At 43.8% G+C, this 19,198-nt stretch overlaps 1 protein-coding gene across 2 annotated transcripts in view; it reads left to right on the forward strand.

The window, feature by feature from the left end:
* The first annotated feature begins 309 nt into the window (after positions 1–309).
* The window catches only part of LOC139240311 (cell adhesion molecule CEACAM5-like), a 57,399-nt gene continuing 38,510 nt past the window's right edge, over positions 310–19,198 (forward strand). For both annotated transcript variants that reach the window (XM_070868778.1, XM_070868779.1), the window contains exons 1-2: positions 310–688; positions 1,248–1,565. In XM_070868778.1, the coding sequence (XP_070724879.1) occupies positions 637–688; positions 1,248–1,565 (370 nt within the window). In that variant the 5' untranslated portion in view covers positions 310–636. The remainder of the gene's footprint in view (positions 689–1,247; positions 1,566–19,198) is intronic.

The raw sequence follows: 19,198 nt of genomic DNA on the forward strand, positions 1-19,198 counted from the left end.
CTCGATTCAGTTAGCGGCGGGGAAAAAAGTGCTCACTGGGGCTGAGCTAATCAACTCGCTGCCAAGGTAAACTCGAAAAGTAATTCTCAGCGGACCGTAATAGCCAGATATTTCCTGTGCGGACACTGTACCATTTGAAGTATGTGCTTCAGGGGGGCAGAGCCAGTTAAAATTCTGGCACGTAGCCCAAACATTCCACAAAAGGAAAACAGAACGGCAGCCAAGGAATTTACTGATTTTAGAATCTTTATTTAGAAATTTTGGTCCTGGCCCTTCAATATTTTTAACCGTAATGCCATCTCCTTTCAGATGCAGTGGATTGAGGGGTGTGGTGGCTTAACCGTTAAGTCATATACATCGTCAGTGAACTCAACATATTCCGACCCAATGTAAACAGGTTGCAGCTTGTGAAAGGAAGTAGCGAATGATTGTAACTGGCCGATGCTTCCTGCCTTTATGGGAGTTGTTTTGACTGTTTCAGGGTGTTGTAGCGGAGATAAGCCCAGGAACTTGGACAATGTTCACTTTCACACCGTGCCTGTGTGAGTGTGTGCCGTGACCGCTGAGCACAGCGAGACAGGGCAGGGCTGGAAGAGAAGCAGCTAGCAGCAGCAGCAGCATTCCTGCTCCGTCAAGATGAGGGGCCACGGATTCCCCCTGCTCGTGTGCACTTTATTTACCGCTTCTGGTGAGTAGTATTGCATCCCGGAGGGACTTCAGAGACTGGAGAAGCTGGGCTCGTTCTCCTTGGAGCAGAGAAGGCTGAGAGGAGATTTGATCGAGGTGTTCAAAATCATGAGGGGTCTGGACAGAGTGGATAGAGAGAAACTGTTCCCATTGGTGAAAGGGTCGAGAACCAGCGGACACAGATTTAAGATCCAAAGGCAACAAGATGAATTATTTTTCATGCAGCGAGTGGTTAGGATCTGGAATGCACTGCCTGAGAGGTGGAGGCAGACTCGGTCGTGGCTTTCAAAAGGGAGTTGGCTAAGTACCTGAAATAATTTTTTTCGCAGGACTAGGGGAAAGGGTGGGGTAGTGGGACTAGCTGAAGCGCTCTTGCAGAGAGCCAGCACGGGCTCGCGGGGCTGAATGGCCTCCTTCCATGCTGTAACCGTTCAATGATTCATTTTTTTTTTTAGCCCTCATCGCTTCGTCGGTGCGTGTGTGATTTAAACGGTGAGTTTGCTTCGAAGTTGGACACACCCTAACGAGTTGGGTTAATTCTCCTTGTTTTTTGTCCGCAGTGAAATCGCAGTTTCTTGCTATCGTCCGTGAGCAGCAGAGCGTTGAGGCAGCAACAGGGACAGACGTCCTCCTCAATCTATGGCCTTCCCCGACCCTGCGGAGCGGCAGCTGGAGTTTCAACTGCACGGACGTGGCTTTCTGGATCGGCAACGCCACGGATATAAACAACAACTACTCAGGTCGAGCCCAGCTGCTGGCTGACGGTTCTCTCTCACTGATGTCACTGACCGTGAGCGACAGCGGAAGGTACTTTGTTACCATGAACCCATCATTATCTAACCATTCGCTCACATCCTACATCGATCTGAATGTGCTCGGTAAGTACCGATGATTTCTATATATCTTCAAATTCGTTCATGGGATGTGGGCGTCGCTGGCAAGGCCGGCATTTATTGCCCGTCCCTAAATGCCCCTCGAGAAGGTGGTGGAGAGCCGCCGCCTTGAATCGCTGCAGTCCGTGTGGTGAAGGTGCTCCCACAGTGCTGTTAGGGAGGGAGTTCCAGGATTTTGACCCAGCATTTGTACACTTCAACTGTATTTTCTCCTATCATTAACAGAAGACAGATGTGTGATTCTAAAACCAGTGCAGAGCTTAAAGCAGCTCCTGGCATATTTTGAATTCTACCTCCTGCTTTAGTGAACGGAATACACGGTTAATGCAACTGCTGAATTCAGTCGTACACATTTGCTCAAAGCTCGGAATTCTATCGCAAGGCAGACGTCCCCTATCTTGTTTGTCAATTGTCGGATTTGAATGGCTCCACCATTGGTGGCCCGCCTTTACCTGCCACGGAGCTAATCTCTGGAATTCCCTCCCTGACTCTCTCCGCTTCTCCAACTCTCTCCTCACTTCCCTCGACTCCTCTGCATTCTCTAAGTTGCCAGGCAGCTTGTCCGACATCAGCCGAAATGTTCTCAAATTAAATATTGGGAAGACCAAAGCCATTGTTGTTCGGTCCCCGCCACAATCTCCGTTCCTTAGCCACTGACTCCATCCCTCTATGTAACATCTGTCCATCTGTCCCTAAATGCCGAGGCTGAACCAGACTTGGTGTCCAAATTTGGTGTCCAATTTGACCCAGAAACCAGCTTCCGACCACATATCCCTGGTATTATGAAGGCCGCCTATTACCACCTCTGTCACATCGCCTGTCTCTGCCCCTGCCTCAGCTCATCCGCTGCTGAAGCCCTCATCCATGCCATTGTTACCTCTGGACTTGACTATTCCAATGCCCTGCTGGATGGCCGCCCACATTCTACCCTACGTAAACTAGAGGTCAAGCAATACTCTTAAACAAGGGTTATTGCCTCAGGTCACGCCTAGTACCATGTACTGGATGGACAACATGGTAAATTATCTGATAAGTCATTCATATTCCTATGATGGTGAGATCAGGTCTGTGCTGCTGGAAGCAGTTCGGCTACACAGGCTTCACCTCAGCCTGAATGATATTGGCATAAATGAATAAATAGTGCAGTCAGGTCGGATTTAATCTAATAGTTGTGGGGTTGGGTGTGAAGGTTTTTTTTTTACCAACTGAAAGTGCATCAATAACGATAGCAGAATGACACAGGGAGATAAAATAAGGAAAAGGCCAAAAATTGCAGTCGGAGGCTTCCCATGGGCGAATGCCTTCGGTCAGGATTATTTTTACGAAAGTACCTGGTGGTCCCGGATCAACGAACACTTGCACTTCGAGGCCTAGTTGTGCTTCTCATTCATAGTAATGAGCTCCCATTATTATCAATGGGAATACCCCTAAAATAAAAACATAAATTTAAAAAACCCACTTTTAAAAAAAAATGAATGGACACTGCATTAAATTAAAAGTTTTCGAGAAACAATTACTTTTATGAATTTAAAAAAAAGTTTTAACAGTGTTAAAATAAATATAGACAGGGTTTTCAATATAAAAATATAGAATAACATTTATTTTTTTCTATCTATTACAACTCTTATGCTGGTAACAGCAAACCTTACGCTTGCTTTTACCAGGCGTAACACTTTGAAGGACATTCGCTGGGCAAGAGTTGGGGAAGTAGCCCAAATCACCGCCGTGAAGGCCCTTCCCTCGGGGATGCGGCAATCTGTCAAAGAACATTTTGACAAAGCACAAGTGGTGGGTTCAGGCGCATGCGCTCCGTGCGCCTAAAGCCAGAACTTGCGCACCTCATGTGCACCCAGAGGGACTGCAATTTCAGGGCCATAATTTGGAAGGAGCATTCAAGGGACGATTAGAATTAAGTTACTGGAGTTCGGGGCATTCACAGCTAAAAACATTGATCTAATTTTCAGTTCATCATCATCATCATCATGGGCAGTCCCTCAAAACGAGGAAGACTTGCTTCCATTCTAAAAGTGAGTTCTCAGGTGACTGAACAGTCCAATACGAGAATGACAGTCTCTGTCACAGGTGGGACAGACAGTGGTTGAAGGAAAGGGTGGGTGGGGAGTCTGGTTTGCCGTATGCTCCTTCCACTGCCTGGGCTTGATTTCTGCATGCTCTCGGCGACGAGACTCGAGGTGCTCAGCGCCCTCCCGGATGCTCTTCCTCTACTTAGGGTGGTCTTTGGCCAGGGACTCCCAGGTGTCGGTGGGGATGTTGCACTTTATCAAGGAGACTTTGAGGGTGTCCTTGTAACGTTTCCTCTGCCCATCTAGGGCTTGCTTGCCGTGTAGAAGTTCCGCGTAGAGCGCTTGCTTTGGGAGTCTCATGTCGGGCATGCGGACAATGTGGCCCCGCCCAACAGAGCTGGTCGAGTGTGGTCAGTGCTTCGATGCTGGGGATGTTGGCCTTCTCGAGAAGCACAGAAGGCAACAGAGGATGATCAAAGGCTGCAGTAAAGGTCGTTTTTTGTTTTCTGAAGATATACCTGCAAAGCTATATCTGAAAACATTTTTAAAACACTGGTTAGGCCTCAGTTAGAGTATTGAGTCGACTTCTGGCCACAACATTGTGGGAAGCAGGTGAAGGCCTTCCAGTAGGTACAGAGGAGATTGACTAGAATGGTGGCAGGTTTGAGGGACTTCAGTTAAGTGGAACTACTACCAAAGCTGGGATTGTTCAAGTTCAAGCAGAGAAGGTTAAGGGGAGATTTAACTGAGGTGTGAGTGCTCCGATGGATTAAATAAGGAAATATGTTTTCTACTGGTGGGATTGTCAGTAACCAGAGAACATAGTTTTAAAGAAATTTCCAAAAGAACCAGAGAGGAGATGAGGAGAACCCTTTTTTTTTACACAGCTAATTATTATGACCCGGAATGCATTGCCTCTAAGGGCAGTGAAAGCTTTTGCAGTTGCACATTTCAAAAGAGAATTGGATATATCCTGGAAAAGGAAAATATTGCAGGGCTATGGGGAAAGAACAGGGGAGTGGGACTAATTGGATAGCTCACTAACAGTCAACATAGGAATGATGGGCCAAATGGCCAATTTTTAGGCTGTAAGATTCAATTATTTTCTGATAAGAGGAGTTGCTTTTCCATAAATAATTATGCAATGAAAGGAAGAAAGACTTGCATTTATATAGCGCCTTCCACGACCACCGGATGTCTCAAAGCGCTTTAAAGTCAATTAAGTACTTTTTTTTTAAAAGTGTAGTCACTGTTGTAATGTGGGAAACATGGCAGCCAATTTGCACACAGCAAGCTCCCTCAAACAGCAATGTGATAATGACCAGATAATCTGTTTTTATTATGTTGACTGAGGGATAAATATTAGTCCTAGGACACAGGATAACTCCCATGCTCTTCTTCGAAATAGTGCCAAGGGATCTTTTACATCCACCTGAGAGGGCAGACAGGATCTCGGTTTAACGTGTCATCCGTAAAGATGGCACCTCCAACAACGCAGTACTCTCTCAGCACAGCCGCTCCGACAGTGCAGAGCTCCCTCAGCACTGCGCTGCAGTGTCAGCCTAGATTTATTTCTCTGGAGTTGGAATTAAACTTACAACCTTCTGACTCAAAGGCGAGTGTGCTACCCACTGAGCCAAATTAGTCATTAGATGGTATAAATATACGCACATAAGAACATAAGAAATAGGAGCAGGAGTAGGCCATACGGCCCCTCGAGCCTGCTCCGCCATTTAATACGATCATGGCTGATCCAATCGTGGACTCAGGTCCACTTCCCTGCCCGCTCCCCATAACCCCTTAATTCCTTATCGGATAAGAAACTGTCTATCTTTGTCTTAAATTTATTCAATGTCCCAGCTTCCACAGCTCTCTGAGGCAGTGAATTCCACAGATTTGCTACCCTCTGAGAGAAGAAATTCCTCCTCATCTCAGTTTTAAATGGGAGGGCCCTTATTCTAAGATTGTGCCCTCTAGTTCTAGTGTCCGACCAAGTGGAATGTATATTACAAAAGCAAAATTTTGCGGATGCTGGAATCTGAAATGAAAACAGAAAATGCTGTAAATCTCAGCAGGTCAGGCAGCATCTGTGGGGAGGAAGCAGTGTTAACATTTCGGGTCAATGACAAAACGTTAACTCTGCTTCCTCCCCACAGATGCTGCCTGACCTGCTGAGATTTACAGCATTTTCGGAATGTATATTATATTGTCATGAGGCTTTAAATGAAGCAATTAGTGATGTTTTATTGATATGGTCCAGGACCCAATAGGTGCAGAAGTCGCCAAAGATTTGAATACTGTAGCGTAGCTGCAAAGTTTTTAAGAAGCAGACACAAACCTATTGATTACAGGCCAGTTGTCCGTACCCATTATCAGAAGATGCTTAAGAGACATTTAAATAGATATTGTTAATGAGCGTTTAAAGAAGACATATTGGCCCTACGGGCAAGTACGAGGAGCGCATGTGCCCGTAGCGGCCCGCAAGACCCAGGTTTAGTCATGCACTGCACATGCGCCTGAATCCAGAACTTGCGATTTGTCAAGAATTCTCTTGAAAGATCGCAGGCATCCTGAAGTAAAGGGCCTCCTCGGGCAGTGAGTTGGGCTTATTTGCCCAACTGCTGCCCAGCCAATGATCGTGAAATTCTTATGACTGATAAGAGCAGGCGTGAGACCTGCTTTTATCAGCACAAGACCTTTAAAGGAAAAAAACAATTTTTTTTAAATAATCTAAGCATGTTAAATAAGGTGAGTTTATTTTTAGACCCTTTACAAAACGTTTATTTAAAAAAAAAATTAAACTTTTGTTTTAAATAATCAATTGATTCCATTTTGATTAGTTTTAAATATGTGATTTTAAAATATATATATATATGTGTGTGTGTGTTTTGGTGGGGTATTCCCATTCATATTTATGCTAATTCCATACATACGGAACTCACCACAAGTATGAATGGGAATACCCCGACTTTGATTGGATGGGCCTGCCCACATGATCCCAGGGATGCGTGCAAAGCGCCTATGTCCCTGGGATACGTGGGCCTCAACGCAGGCCTTCGCATAGAGACCCATGACCACAAGCCTCCAACCGCAATTTCTGGGCCGATATTGTAATGTATCGTTGTCACAGATGTAATAATAGTTGGTCATGCCTTTACATCCCTCGGGACATTCACTGAAGGAGGGAGTAGGCTAAGGGATCAGGGAACTTCCGTAGAGGCAGGTTACCGGTTTTTGAGCAGTTGAAAGACAGATTTGCTCATAACAAGCTAATGCGGAAATTTGAGGGTCATGGCAGCTGACACTTTGGCTAGATTGAATCATCATTACCTTGGCAACAGAATGCACGGAAAATGCTCGGCTTAGGGAAAAAGTTAACCAGTGGAATAGCATTCGAACCTCAGCTGAAATCCTTGCTACCTCTGTTGTATAACCTGGACTAGCATCGCTCTGGTAGTATTATTAAAATGTTTATTTGAATGTCTCTGGCAGGTATCTTCAGTAAGAATATGACATTATATAGATGGGCTCATGTATGGTAGATGGATTTGAATATGGTTAAATGTAGGATAATGCAGAGAGGGACTGGAATCACAAAACACTGTTTCGAACACAAAAGGCTGCTCTTTGAAGTCCGGCCAGTGAACCAGTGAGACTGGGCAAGCCCTATTGCATTGGATTCCAGCAGATGTGACACCTTAGAGGAGCGACAATGCTCGAGTTCCAGGGGGGGAAAAACAAACTGCTAAAAATAAAAGAATGAAATGCAAACAGAAAAACAAGGGCCAATCCAAACAAAATAACGTGAGGTTGCACTGGCCATCAACAGCATTCAGTGCGTGATCAGCTGTCAGTGTTTGGTACGCAGTAACCACCTGGGCATGACTAAGGAACTAACCATGGGGAATCTGTTGTTGGAATGTTGCGTGACAATCCGATGAATCCCGGACTAGTGTTTGGCAGACTTCCCCTCAGCCCAAAACCAAACATATCTGGAATTACTTACCCAGCGCACCAGATAACCAAACATTCAGGACAAAAAGTGATAGGGCTGAGAATTGGTTTGCTTAGTACCACCAGTGAGCACACGAGAGTTGTGCTAACTGGCTAGTAAGTTATTACCGGCTGAGCGCCGCAATGTTAGCGCCTCCCACAACCTTCAATTTAGGTTTAGCGGTGGCGCTACCAGGTAGCGTTGTGCAATCGAGCGCCACCCACTTAGTGATGTCAATGAGTATGCAATGCCCCTTTAGCACCACAAGTGTGAAATTGAAAGGTTTTGCCTGCCCTAGCACCTGGGGCTAATCCCATCCAGGAAAGCAGGCATCCTGAAGATGCTCCCGGGGCGATATTTCAATGGATGTGTGTTTTAGAAACCAACGTCAGTGTTCCCGCTCAGGCCAACATCGAAGCACTGACCACACGCAACCAGCTCCGCTGGGCAGGGCCACATCATCCGCATGCCCGACACGAGACTCCCAAAGCAAGCGCTCTACTCGGAACTCCTCCACGGCAAGCGAGCCGCAGTGGGCAGAGGAAACGTTTCAAAGAAACTCTCAAAGCCACCCTGAAAAAGTGCAACATCCCCACCCACACCTGGGAGCCCCTGGCCAAAGACCACCCTAAGTGGAGGAAGAGCATCCGGGAGGAGCACCTCGAGTCTCATCGCCGAGCGCAGGCAGCGGAAGGAGCGTGCGGCAAACCAGACTCCCCACCCTCCCTTTCCTTCAACGACTCTGTCCCAGCTGTGAGAGAGACTGTAACTCACATGTTGGACTGTTCAGTCACCTGAGAACTCACTTTAGAGTGGAAGCAAGTCTTCCTCAATTTCAAGGGACCACCTGTGATGATGAGAATGGTCTTTATTTATATTCATTTAACTGTCTTAGCTGTTCAACACTGTTGTTAATGTAACCTCCCTTCCAGTTATTTTTTTCAGTTTGTGGGTGGTCCAGCAGACTACCCCTTTAGGCACTCTGATTCCGGTTTCTCAGCACTGCAACTTCATAAGCGCTTCTGTGATTGTGCCCCAAGAATCAGGGTTAGAGCCCTAAAAGGAGTGTGAAACGCTCCCCTTACCACTCCACTCCCTTCTTGATGCGCTAAAAATTAATATCCTGGTTGGAGGCGGTAAACACCGGTCAGCGCTAAAGTTAGCGACCAGGCCCTGTCACCACCTCAAACCGGGCTATACTGAATTTTTAGCCCATAGTCTCTAACATTGCACGCACAAGCGAAAAATGGATTCTTCGTTGCCATAAATGTATGGAAGCATCGATACCAATATAATCGATGCATTTAAGGGGAAGCTAGTTAAATACATGAGGCAGAAAGGAATAGAAGGATATACTGATAGGGTTAGAAGTAAGGGAGAGGAGGCTTGTTTGGAGCCTATATACAAGTTGGGCTGAATAGCCTGTTTATGTAGTATGAATTTGATTTAATACCGTGCAATATAACAACTTGGGGTTTCACTGGAAGAATCCATTGAGTAGATCAGCAGCCTGTTACAGGCCACTGCACCACATAAGTCCCAGCAATTCTGACAACAGCACCTTCATTGGATGTTCCTTTTTCCCACGCAGTGAAACCTTCCACCAATGCACATCCAGATGGGAGATGAATGCAAGGAATTAGCAGAATTGCAATGGCAGAGATTTAAAGGAAACATTCCACATAGCATGCCATGCCCAATTTCCACAGTTGACTGAGGTGGTTCGGCAGAGGTTTTGGTCATCCCCCAGCAATAAGCAAGATGTGTCACTTTGGGTTGAATTGGAGCGACGGTAGTGTATCGGTTATATCATTGGTCTCATTATCGTGTCACCCGTGGCTCAGTGGGTAGCGCAATCGCCTCCGAGTCAGAAGGTCGTGGGTTCAAGTCCCACTCCAGAGACTTGAGCACAAAAATCTCAGCTGACACTCCAGTGCAGTGCTGAACTGTCTTTCAAATGAGATGTTAAACGGAGGCTGTTATGCAATATTTTATAATACTCAACACAAGTCTGACACCGAGAGGTCAAGTAGGCTTTATTCACATGCATGGGGAGACAACATGCTTTCTGTCTGTAGCCAAGCTTCTCCAACTTGATACAGCAGTTTTACAGATATTTATACATATAAATGACACATTGTATAATGTCTCCTCCCACCTTGTAGAAGATTCCATCTTACAACGTTCGTCTTACAATATTAATTGTCATTCCTGGTACATGTTATTTTAAATAACAGACAGTAGGCAGTTGCATTTAGCATCAGATATCTGTTAATCAGTCACTTTTCAGACAGTTGTGGTCAGCACAGTTGGCCTGACCGTTGGTCAACATGGGTTGCCTTAAGCTATATACGATATTGGCAGTTGAGGTCAGCATATTTAACAATAACACATTTTGCTTTACTGGTTCTAGCCTTTTTTCCTGTTTTGGTGGAGATAGAAAGAGATTTGAGCATTCTAGTGCATAAATCCATAAAGGTATATGAGTAATACCGCGGAGCGATAGCTAGAGCAAATAACGTGTTGGGGTGTATCCGCAGGACAATTGAGTATAAGACGAAGCGTACTACTGCCAAGCTATTTCTGAAATTTTACCACAAAAGCTATTGCCCAAATTAAAGCAGGCCTATGGTTTCTGGTAGCTTAATTTCTCTGTATCTCTTGTGCTCCCCTTTCAGAATCCTTGTCTGCTCTATCAGGTGGACATAAAATATCCCACGGCATGATTTAAAAGAAGAGCAGGGGAGTTATCCTCGGTGTCCTGGCCAATCTATATCCCTCAATCAACATCACAAAAAAAACAGATTATCTGGTCATTATCATATTGCTGTTTGTGGGAGCACAAATTGGCTAGCATGTTTCCTACATTACAACAGTGACTACACTCCAAAATACTTTATTTGCTGTAAAGCACTTATGGATTAAGGTTACATTTTAGTCACAATTTGATTATTTCAGCAGGACGGTAGAGCACCTAGACAATTTGGCAGCTAATGCCTTTGGCTGACTGATCTGCCATCATATAAATCTTCCCAGAATGTGGCCACCACCTCAGATGAGACCAGTCTCTCTCTCTCTGTCTCTCGACCATATTCTTCCAAAATGCGGTATGGTTGCAAAGGAAGGACTGGTCGATCATAGCAGGTAGAGGCGTGCTCCTGTTGGAGCAGATCCAGATAAAAGACAGGCAGCTCAGGCAGAGTAAGACCCTACAAGTCTGTGTAAATATCCTGCCTGTAGTATCCCTGGACATGTGTAGGTGGGAAAATGCACTTCACCAGTAAATGAGGAACACAAAAGCAAAATACTGCAGATGCTAGAATCTGGAATAAAAACAGAAAATGCGGGAAATCTCAGTGGGTCAGGCAGCATTTGTGGAGAGGAAGCAGAGTTAACGTTTCGGGTTGATGACCCTTCATCAGAACTGGAGACTTTTCGGAAAGAATAGCTTCTTAACAAGCACTGAAAGGGGGAGGGGGAAGAAAGAACAAAAAGGGAACAAATAGGTTGGAAAACAGGAGAGATGAGAGAGACAAAAGGAATGATGGCCCAAATTCAAATGGTAATGCCAGGAGTTACAAAAGAAATTGGTCGAGATAGGGTGTGAATGGTGGGATAATGACCAACTGCCATTCGAGACGAAAAGAAAGAAAGAGACAGGCTCTGAGGGGGTTGAGGGGGAGGGAGCCAAAGTTGGGCAGTGGTTACATTCTGAAATTGTTGAACTTGATGTTGAGTCCAGAAAACTGTAAAGTGCCTAAACTAAAAATAAGGTGCTGTTCCTCGAGCTTGCATTGAACTTCGTTGGAACAGTGCAGGAGGCCGAGGACGGAGAGGTCAGAGTGGGAGTGGAGCGCTGAATTAAAGTGACAGGCGACCGGAAGCTCAGGGACACACTTGCGGACTGAATGGGCATGCTCCGCAATGCACTCACTCAATCTGCGCTTGTTCTGCCCAATGTAGAGGAGACCATGTCCTGAGCAGTGAATACAGTATACTAAATTGAAAGAAGTACAAGTAAATCGCTGTTTCACCTGGAAGGAGCATTTTGGGGCCCTGGATAGTGGGAAGGGAGCAGGTAAAAGAGCAGATGTTGCATCTCCTGCCCTTGCATGGAAAAGTTCCGTGGAAAGGGTGCTCTCCAGTTCTGACGAAGGTTCATCGACCCGAAACGTTAACTCTGCTTCCTCTCCATAGATACTGCCTGACCTGCTGAGATTTCCAGCATTTATAGTAAATGGAACAGTCATTGTGTAAGGAGATATGGGCAGGATCCAAGGAAGGAACGAGCATGCAGAAAACAAGTATAGGCAATGGAAGGAGCGTGCAGCAAACCAGACTCCCCACCCACCCTTTCCTTCAACGACTGTTTGCCCCACCTGTGACAGAGACTGTAATTCCTGTATTGGACTGTACAGCCACCTGAGAACTTACTTTTGGAGTGGAAGCAAGTCTTCTTCAATTTTGAGGGACTGCCTATGATGATGTTGATGATGGTCAGCAGAATGGATAGCTAGCTGGCTTCATGGCAGAAAGCAGATAGTAGCTATTCACAGTGGCAGAACTTGGGTAGTGGTGTTCCACAAGGATCAGTGCTGGGAGCTGGGAACACAGTTGTTCATAATTTATGTTAACGATTTAGACTTGGGTTTCAAAAACACAATTTCTAAATTTGTGAATGACACCAAATTAGGTGATAGGGTGGAGCGGTATTTAATACTGAGGAGGACTGAAACAAATTACAGGAGTACATTAATAAACTTGCAGAATGGACATATAATTAGCAAATTACATTTAACACAGATAATTGTAATGTATTATATTTTGGCAGGAAGAATAGGGAGTTCACTTATTACTTGGAGGGTGAGAGTCTAGGTGGGGTAAAGGACCAAAGGGATTTCGGAGTACAAATACACAAATCACGACAAGTAGCGACACATGTTAACAAGGCTGTAAAAAACCAAACCAGGCACTAGGATTTATTTCTAGAGGGATAGAATTGAAAAGTAGGGAAGTTATACTAAACCTGTAACTAACCTTGGTTCAACCACACTTGGAGTACTGCGCAAAATTCTGGTTGCCATATTATAAAAAGGATATAGAGACACTGGATATGGTGCAGAGAAGATTTACAAGGATGATACCAGAAATACGAGGGGTGACATATTTGAAATCTTTTAAATTATGAAAGCTTTTGAAAGAGTGGATACAGAGAGAATGTCTCCACTTGTGGGGAAGAGCATAACTAGAGGCCATCAATATAAAATCGTCACCAAGAATTCCAATTGGGAATTCAGAAGAAACTTCTTTACCAAAAGAGTGGTATACATTCTATCAAAACCTTTAATTATATTAATGACCTCTATTAGGTCACATTCAGATATTTTTAAAGCAAAAAGTGACCCAGCCTGTTCATCCTTTCCTGATAAGTACACCCTCGCATTTCTGGTATCATCCTTGTAAATCTTCTCTGCACCCTCTCCAGTGCCTCGATATCCTTTTTATAATATGGCGACCAGAACCGTACGCAGTCCTCCTAGTGTGGTCTAACCAAGGTTCGATACAGGTTTACTTCCCCACCTAGACTCATCTTGCCTTCAAAGTCAGTGAGCATGCCTACTATATGTTGAAACAGTAGCTTCTGCAATATAATTGAGTCGATTTGTCCTTTACTGTCTGGAGTTTGGAAGAACAAGAGGTGATCTCATTGAAGTAGATACCATTCTGAGGGGGCTTGAAAGGGTAGATGCAGGGTGGTCATTTCCCTTGGCTGGGGAGTCTAGAACTAAGGTGCATAGTCTCAGGATAAGGGATCAGCCATTTAACACTGAGATGAGGAGGAATTTCTTCACATAAGAATATAAGAAATAGGACCAGGGGTAGGCCATTTGGCTCCTCGCACCTGCTCCACCATTTAATAAGATCATGCCTGATCTGATCTTGGCCTCAACTCCATTTCCCTGCCCATTCCCCATAATGTTTGACTCCCTTATCCTTCAAATATCTATCTACCTCCACCTTAAAATTATTCAATGAGAATCAGAGGGTTGTGAATCTTTGGAATTCTCGGTCCCAAAGGTCTGTGACTGTTGAGTGTATTCAAGGCTGAGATCGATAGAATTTTGGAATCAAGGGATATGGGGATAGAGCAGGAAAGTGGAGTTGAGGTTGAATATCAGGCATGATCTTATTGAATGGCGGAGCAGGCTCGAGGGGCTGAATGGCCAACTCCTGCTCCTGATTCTTAAATTCTTGTGTTCTTATAACAGTTCATAGCAACACTGCATTTGTGGGATAAATGCACGAAAAGTAACATTTTAGTGACAAACTCAACATAAGCCAGGCATGCTCAATATACTCCAAGCAACTTACCTCATTACTTGGACATAGTAGTGTATACTTGTTTCTTCGTCAGATGTTATTTCCACTTGGTTCCACATAATCATACGAGCCAATATCTTAGCTTGGCATGAAGCATGTGCTTCCCTGTGGTATGTGCTGGTAAACCAGACGATTTTACCTGTTTAAACTCTAGCAGTCCTATTCCCCAAAGTTGAGCCTAGACGTAGGCAAAGTGGAGTATGTTCCCATAAGGAGACAGTTTGCACTCCATCGGAAACGAGCAGAAACTCCACCTATGGCGATGTATGCACATATATTTTTTGGAAATTCTCATGCATGGTAATGGGCTAGCATAGATGTAAAACCCCTTTTTAAAAAAAACAAAATCTCCCTCACACAAACACACACACACACACACACACACACACACGTATTTTTGTTGGTCAAATCTCTCTTTAAACAATCAGTCCATCTCCTTCTGGTGTTTCAGATGGGAGGCATGACCTGAAAGGGTGGTCAATGCCAAAAACCTCACCACATTTAGAAAAATACCTGGATGTGCACTTAAAGTGCCGTAACCTACAGGGCAACGGAGCAAGAGCTGAAAAGTGGGATTAAGCTGGATAGCTCAAGGCTGGCTGGCGTGGACATGATGGAGCCGAAATGGCCTCCTTCTGATCTGTAACCTTCTATGATTCTAAATGATATCAACTATGGGACCGAGATCATTGGAACAGGCCATGCAAATGTCTTGTTAAAGTCATGTATCATTTTCTTAATTTTATGTCCATGAGAAATTTCCATTGTAATGCAATCTATGTAAATTTGTCATTCTGTAATTTAGCTCTCCCACCAGTGGAGGCGCTGTGAGTGATGGGAGTGGATAATTAGCGACACATTTACATTGGGAGTTCCATAACAAACGTGGGCCTAGGAATTTATATTGGAATAGGAAGCAGGAAGTTCCTGCAGATTTAAGTTTTAAAAAATTAATTTTACTGATAATAAATTAAAGACCTCCTTTTGGAAGCGTAGCCTCATAAGGCATATGTTTTCGGACAAGTTCAGGGATGACCGCTTATCCCTGTAAGTGGGTTGGGTGTAAGGTCTCCTACTCCTCAGCTGTCTGCCACCTCTTTGGGCACATAATGCTCTTCAATATACCTTCTCCCATGTCGACTCTGCAGCATGTGAGCAGTCATCAGTACTGGCTGAGAAATTACAGGTCCCACTACTATTACTAAATGCCCTATTTATATGTACTCAGAATTATTAAGTTGTCCTCTTATTTAAAAAAAAATGCAAATTCGCCATATTATGATAGATGGTTGTCAAGAGATTTTTAAAACCACCTTAAAAGCACTCACAAATTACTTCAAAGCTCCCATGAAGTTGAAGCAGCCTTTTCTGAAAAGGCCTCCGTATTACAAAATGACGTCCATACCCCTGGGTTAAGGTTAGGCGAGTGCAGCGTTTCTTTGAGTGATTGTTTTGGCCGAGCGATATTATGGGCGAGAACATCATAATTTTAAAAAAAAATATATGGGTGGGCGGTTTAGCTAATTTTCGGCATTAACTTTATGCCGAAACTAATGCAGGTGATAAATGGGTGATAATTGGGCGTTAGTTTCCATTTTTATTGAATATGGCCGTTAGACTAAATCTTAGCGGTTAAATGGGCGGCAACTGGGCGGTCACGGGGCGAAGCCAACAGAAAGTCTTGCCCCTTGTCATTATTAAAGCAATGAAAGCTGAAAAAACTTGCATTTACAAAGCATTTTTCATGATGTTAGGATGTCCCAAGGTGCTTTACAGACAATTCATCATCATCATCATCATCATTCAACAGATAATTACATTTTTATTAAGGGCAGTCATTATTGTAATGTAGAAAAACAAGGCAGCCATTTTTCATACATATTGGCCCAGAATGTGCGATCGGAGGCATTCCGCGGGTAGATGCCTCCGACCGCAAACATTCCTACGAAAGTACCTGATGGTCCCGGAGTTTCGGAGACTTGAGGTCGAGGGCCTCCAAGCGAAATGTATTTTTCTGAATTTTTTTTAAGAAGTTTTAATGGGGCTAAAAATAAACTTGCTTTCATGGATCTGGTTGTCAGTGTATAAATGAGTACTAACATTTTTTTTAAAACTCTTACGCTGGTAAAAGTCTCTTTTACCAGGCGTAAGAATTTCAAGGACATTCATTGGGCAGAAGCTGGGCAAATAGCCCAACTCTCTTTGCACAGAGGCCCTTTTCCTTCAGATGCCTGCGATCTATCAAGACAATTCTTGACATCGCAAGTTCTGGGTTTAGGCACATGCGGGTCGCATACCTGCACCCGGAACGTGTGCGCCCCCTGTGGGCACGTGCGCACCTCATACATGCCTGTAGTTCACGCAAATTCAGGCCCAATGTCGCAAGAACAGCAATGAGACCAGTGGCCATTTGGGCTAATTTTTATTGGTGTAGCTTGAGGCCAGAGGACTAGGAGAACTCGAGGGATTGGATATTGGTTTAATGAAAATGCTCAATATTGAGACTGATAGATTTTCTGTTAGGTGAGGGTATCAAGGAATATGGAGCAAAAGCAATTGAGTTGAGGGACAGATCAGCCCGTGATCTATTTGAATGTTCGAACAAGCACGAGGGACTGAATGACCCTAATGCTGCTTCTATGTCCATACCTCCACCTGAGAGAGAAGACACGGCCTTGATTTAATATGTTCACCTGAAAGATGGCACCTCGGGCAGACCAGCAACCCCTCAGCACAGCACTGAACTGTCAGCCTATATTATGTGCATGTCCTGGATCGGACCTTAAATCCACAACCGCAGCCTACTACCTAAAGGCTGAGCGCGCAATCACCAAGCCATTGTTGAAAGCGGAAGCATTGGACAATTCTGTACCACTGCAATATCACTATATATTGATGCCTTATAAGCACAGGCATCGGAAGGATTGTGCGGCAAACCAGACACCCCACCCACCCTTTCCTTCAACCACTATGTCCTACATGTGACAGAGGCTTAATTCCCGTTTTGGACTGTACAGCCACCTGAGAACTCACTTTTAAAGTTCCTTACAAAACAAGATTGCATTCTGCACATTTACAGAATGGATCTGGCACATTTAAACTACCAGTACTATTGTACATAAACAGTGTACATCAGTGTACATACCATAGTTACATAGCTTTATTTTAGTTACAGGAAAAACAATACAATAAACCACTGAAACATTTGGAACAAAATTTAAAACCCAGAATCCACTCTTATCACTGTTGGAAAATTCAAACTGTCTAAGCTGTGCTAAGGTTCACTAATTAAAACATTACAAATGATGAAAAGCAGAATATGATTTTAGCCCTTATGCTAAGCAGCAATAGGGCCATTTAGCCCCTTGTGCATGTGCGAACATTCAAATAGTTCACGGCTGATCTGTCCCTCAACTCAATTGCTTTTGCTCCATATTCCTTGATACCCTTACCTAACACAAATGTATCAGTCTCAATCCTGAGCATTTCCATTAACCCAATATCCAATCCCCCCCGAGTTCTCCTCGTGCTCTGGCCTCAACCTACACCGATTTTCGAGGGACTGCCCGTGAGGTATGTTTCGCTGAGCACATATCTTGTCAGGAGCATGTATTTCACTGCTTCATTTCATTGGCTGGATGGCCGTATGCAGGAATTCACTTATCACTCATTCCCCAGTGAATTTTGGTAAGTACAGTGCAACACAATCAAATGTTTGCAGACAAAGTTTGAACAATGAGCCAATTTGTTATTTCCTCTTTTATTACGCCAGTCAAGAACTATGTGTTTTCATAATATATGACTTGTAGCAACAAACTTCCAACAATAACCTATTTTTCCCACATGATCTAATTATATTTTGATCTCCAGTTCTCATGTTGTCTATGTTGCCCAGGTTTTATGGGCGAACCACTTAATGTCTGTTAAGAACGGATGTTTAACAAATGGTATGCACTTCTTCACTGCCTATTGTTGCAGATGCCTAAACTATGTGAGCAAAGCGAGAATATATTTTTTTACCTATTGGAGAGATTTAACACAGATATATACATAACATGGAAGGGCCAATAAGGTTTATGTTTCCATCAGACAGGAAGTTTAAATCTGATTTTCTAATGTGTGTATAACATATTGATAAAAGATAGAAAGGGGAAAAGGGGAGGTGGAGGTGCTGTACTTATTAAGGATAACGTAATGACAGTGGAAAAAATGACACAGCTATCTGCAAGATGAAAATATGGATAGAGATAAAAGATAATGGTGGACCAATCACACTAATAGGCTTAGTCTACAGACCACGGAAGTGGAAGGGAGGTGGAGGAAGAAATATGCAGACCAATTAGGGAAATGAGTAAAAAACATAGAATAATAATCATGCGGGGTTTCAACTACCCCAATATTAATTGGAAAGAAGAGGTAGGTAATAGCGATAAGGGAATAGAGTTCCTACAATGTGTACAGGACTCCTTTCTAACCCAATATGTAAAAAGTCCAAAAAGGGAGGATTCTCTATTGGATCTAGTAATGGGGAATAAACCAGAGCAGATAAGAGAAGTAAAAGTAGGGGAACATTGAGGCAATAGTGAACATAATACGCTTAAGATGATAATTGAGTAGTGTGTAAGTATGAAGAAATCCAGATTAATAGATAGAAGAAAAGCTGATTTTGAGGGCTGAGAATAGAACTTGGATACTAAAATGAGCAACAATATTGCCAAACCATGATGTAACATAAGAACATAAGAAATAGGAGCAGGAGTAGGCCATTTGGCCCCTCGAGCCTGCTCTGTCATTCAATAAGATCATGGCTGATCTGATCTTGGCCTCAACCCCACTTCCCTGCCCTCTCCCCATAACCCTTGACTCCCCTATTATTCAAAAATCTGTCTATCTCCACCTTAAATATATTCAGTGACGCAGCCTCCACAGCTCCCTGGGATAGAGAATTCCAAAGATTCACAACCCTCAGAGAGATGCCATACAGCAATGGGAAACATTTAAAATGGTGTTCAATGGAGTGCAGGAAACAAACATTCCGCTAAAAGGAAAGAGTAAACGAAACATTAATGAAACTCCATGGATGAATAAAGCCATAAGGGAACAATTGAGAGTAAGGAAAAAGGCATATGTTAAGTACATAGATAACAGGGGAGTGCATGATAAGGGAGAATACAAAGAGCTTAGGAGTGAAGTAAAAAAAACAATTAGGAAGGCAATGA

Source organism: Pristiophorus japonicus, chromosome 31 (genome assembly GCF_044704955.1).
Source record: "Pristiophorus japonicus isolate sPriJap1 chromosome 31, sPriJap1.hap1, whole genome shotgun sequence".
Lineage (NCBI taxonomy): Eukaryota > Metazoa > Chordata > Chondrichthyes > Pristiophoridae > Pristiophorus > Pristiophorus japonicus.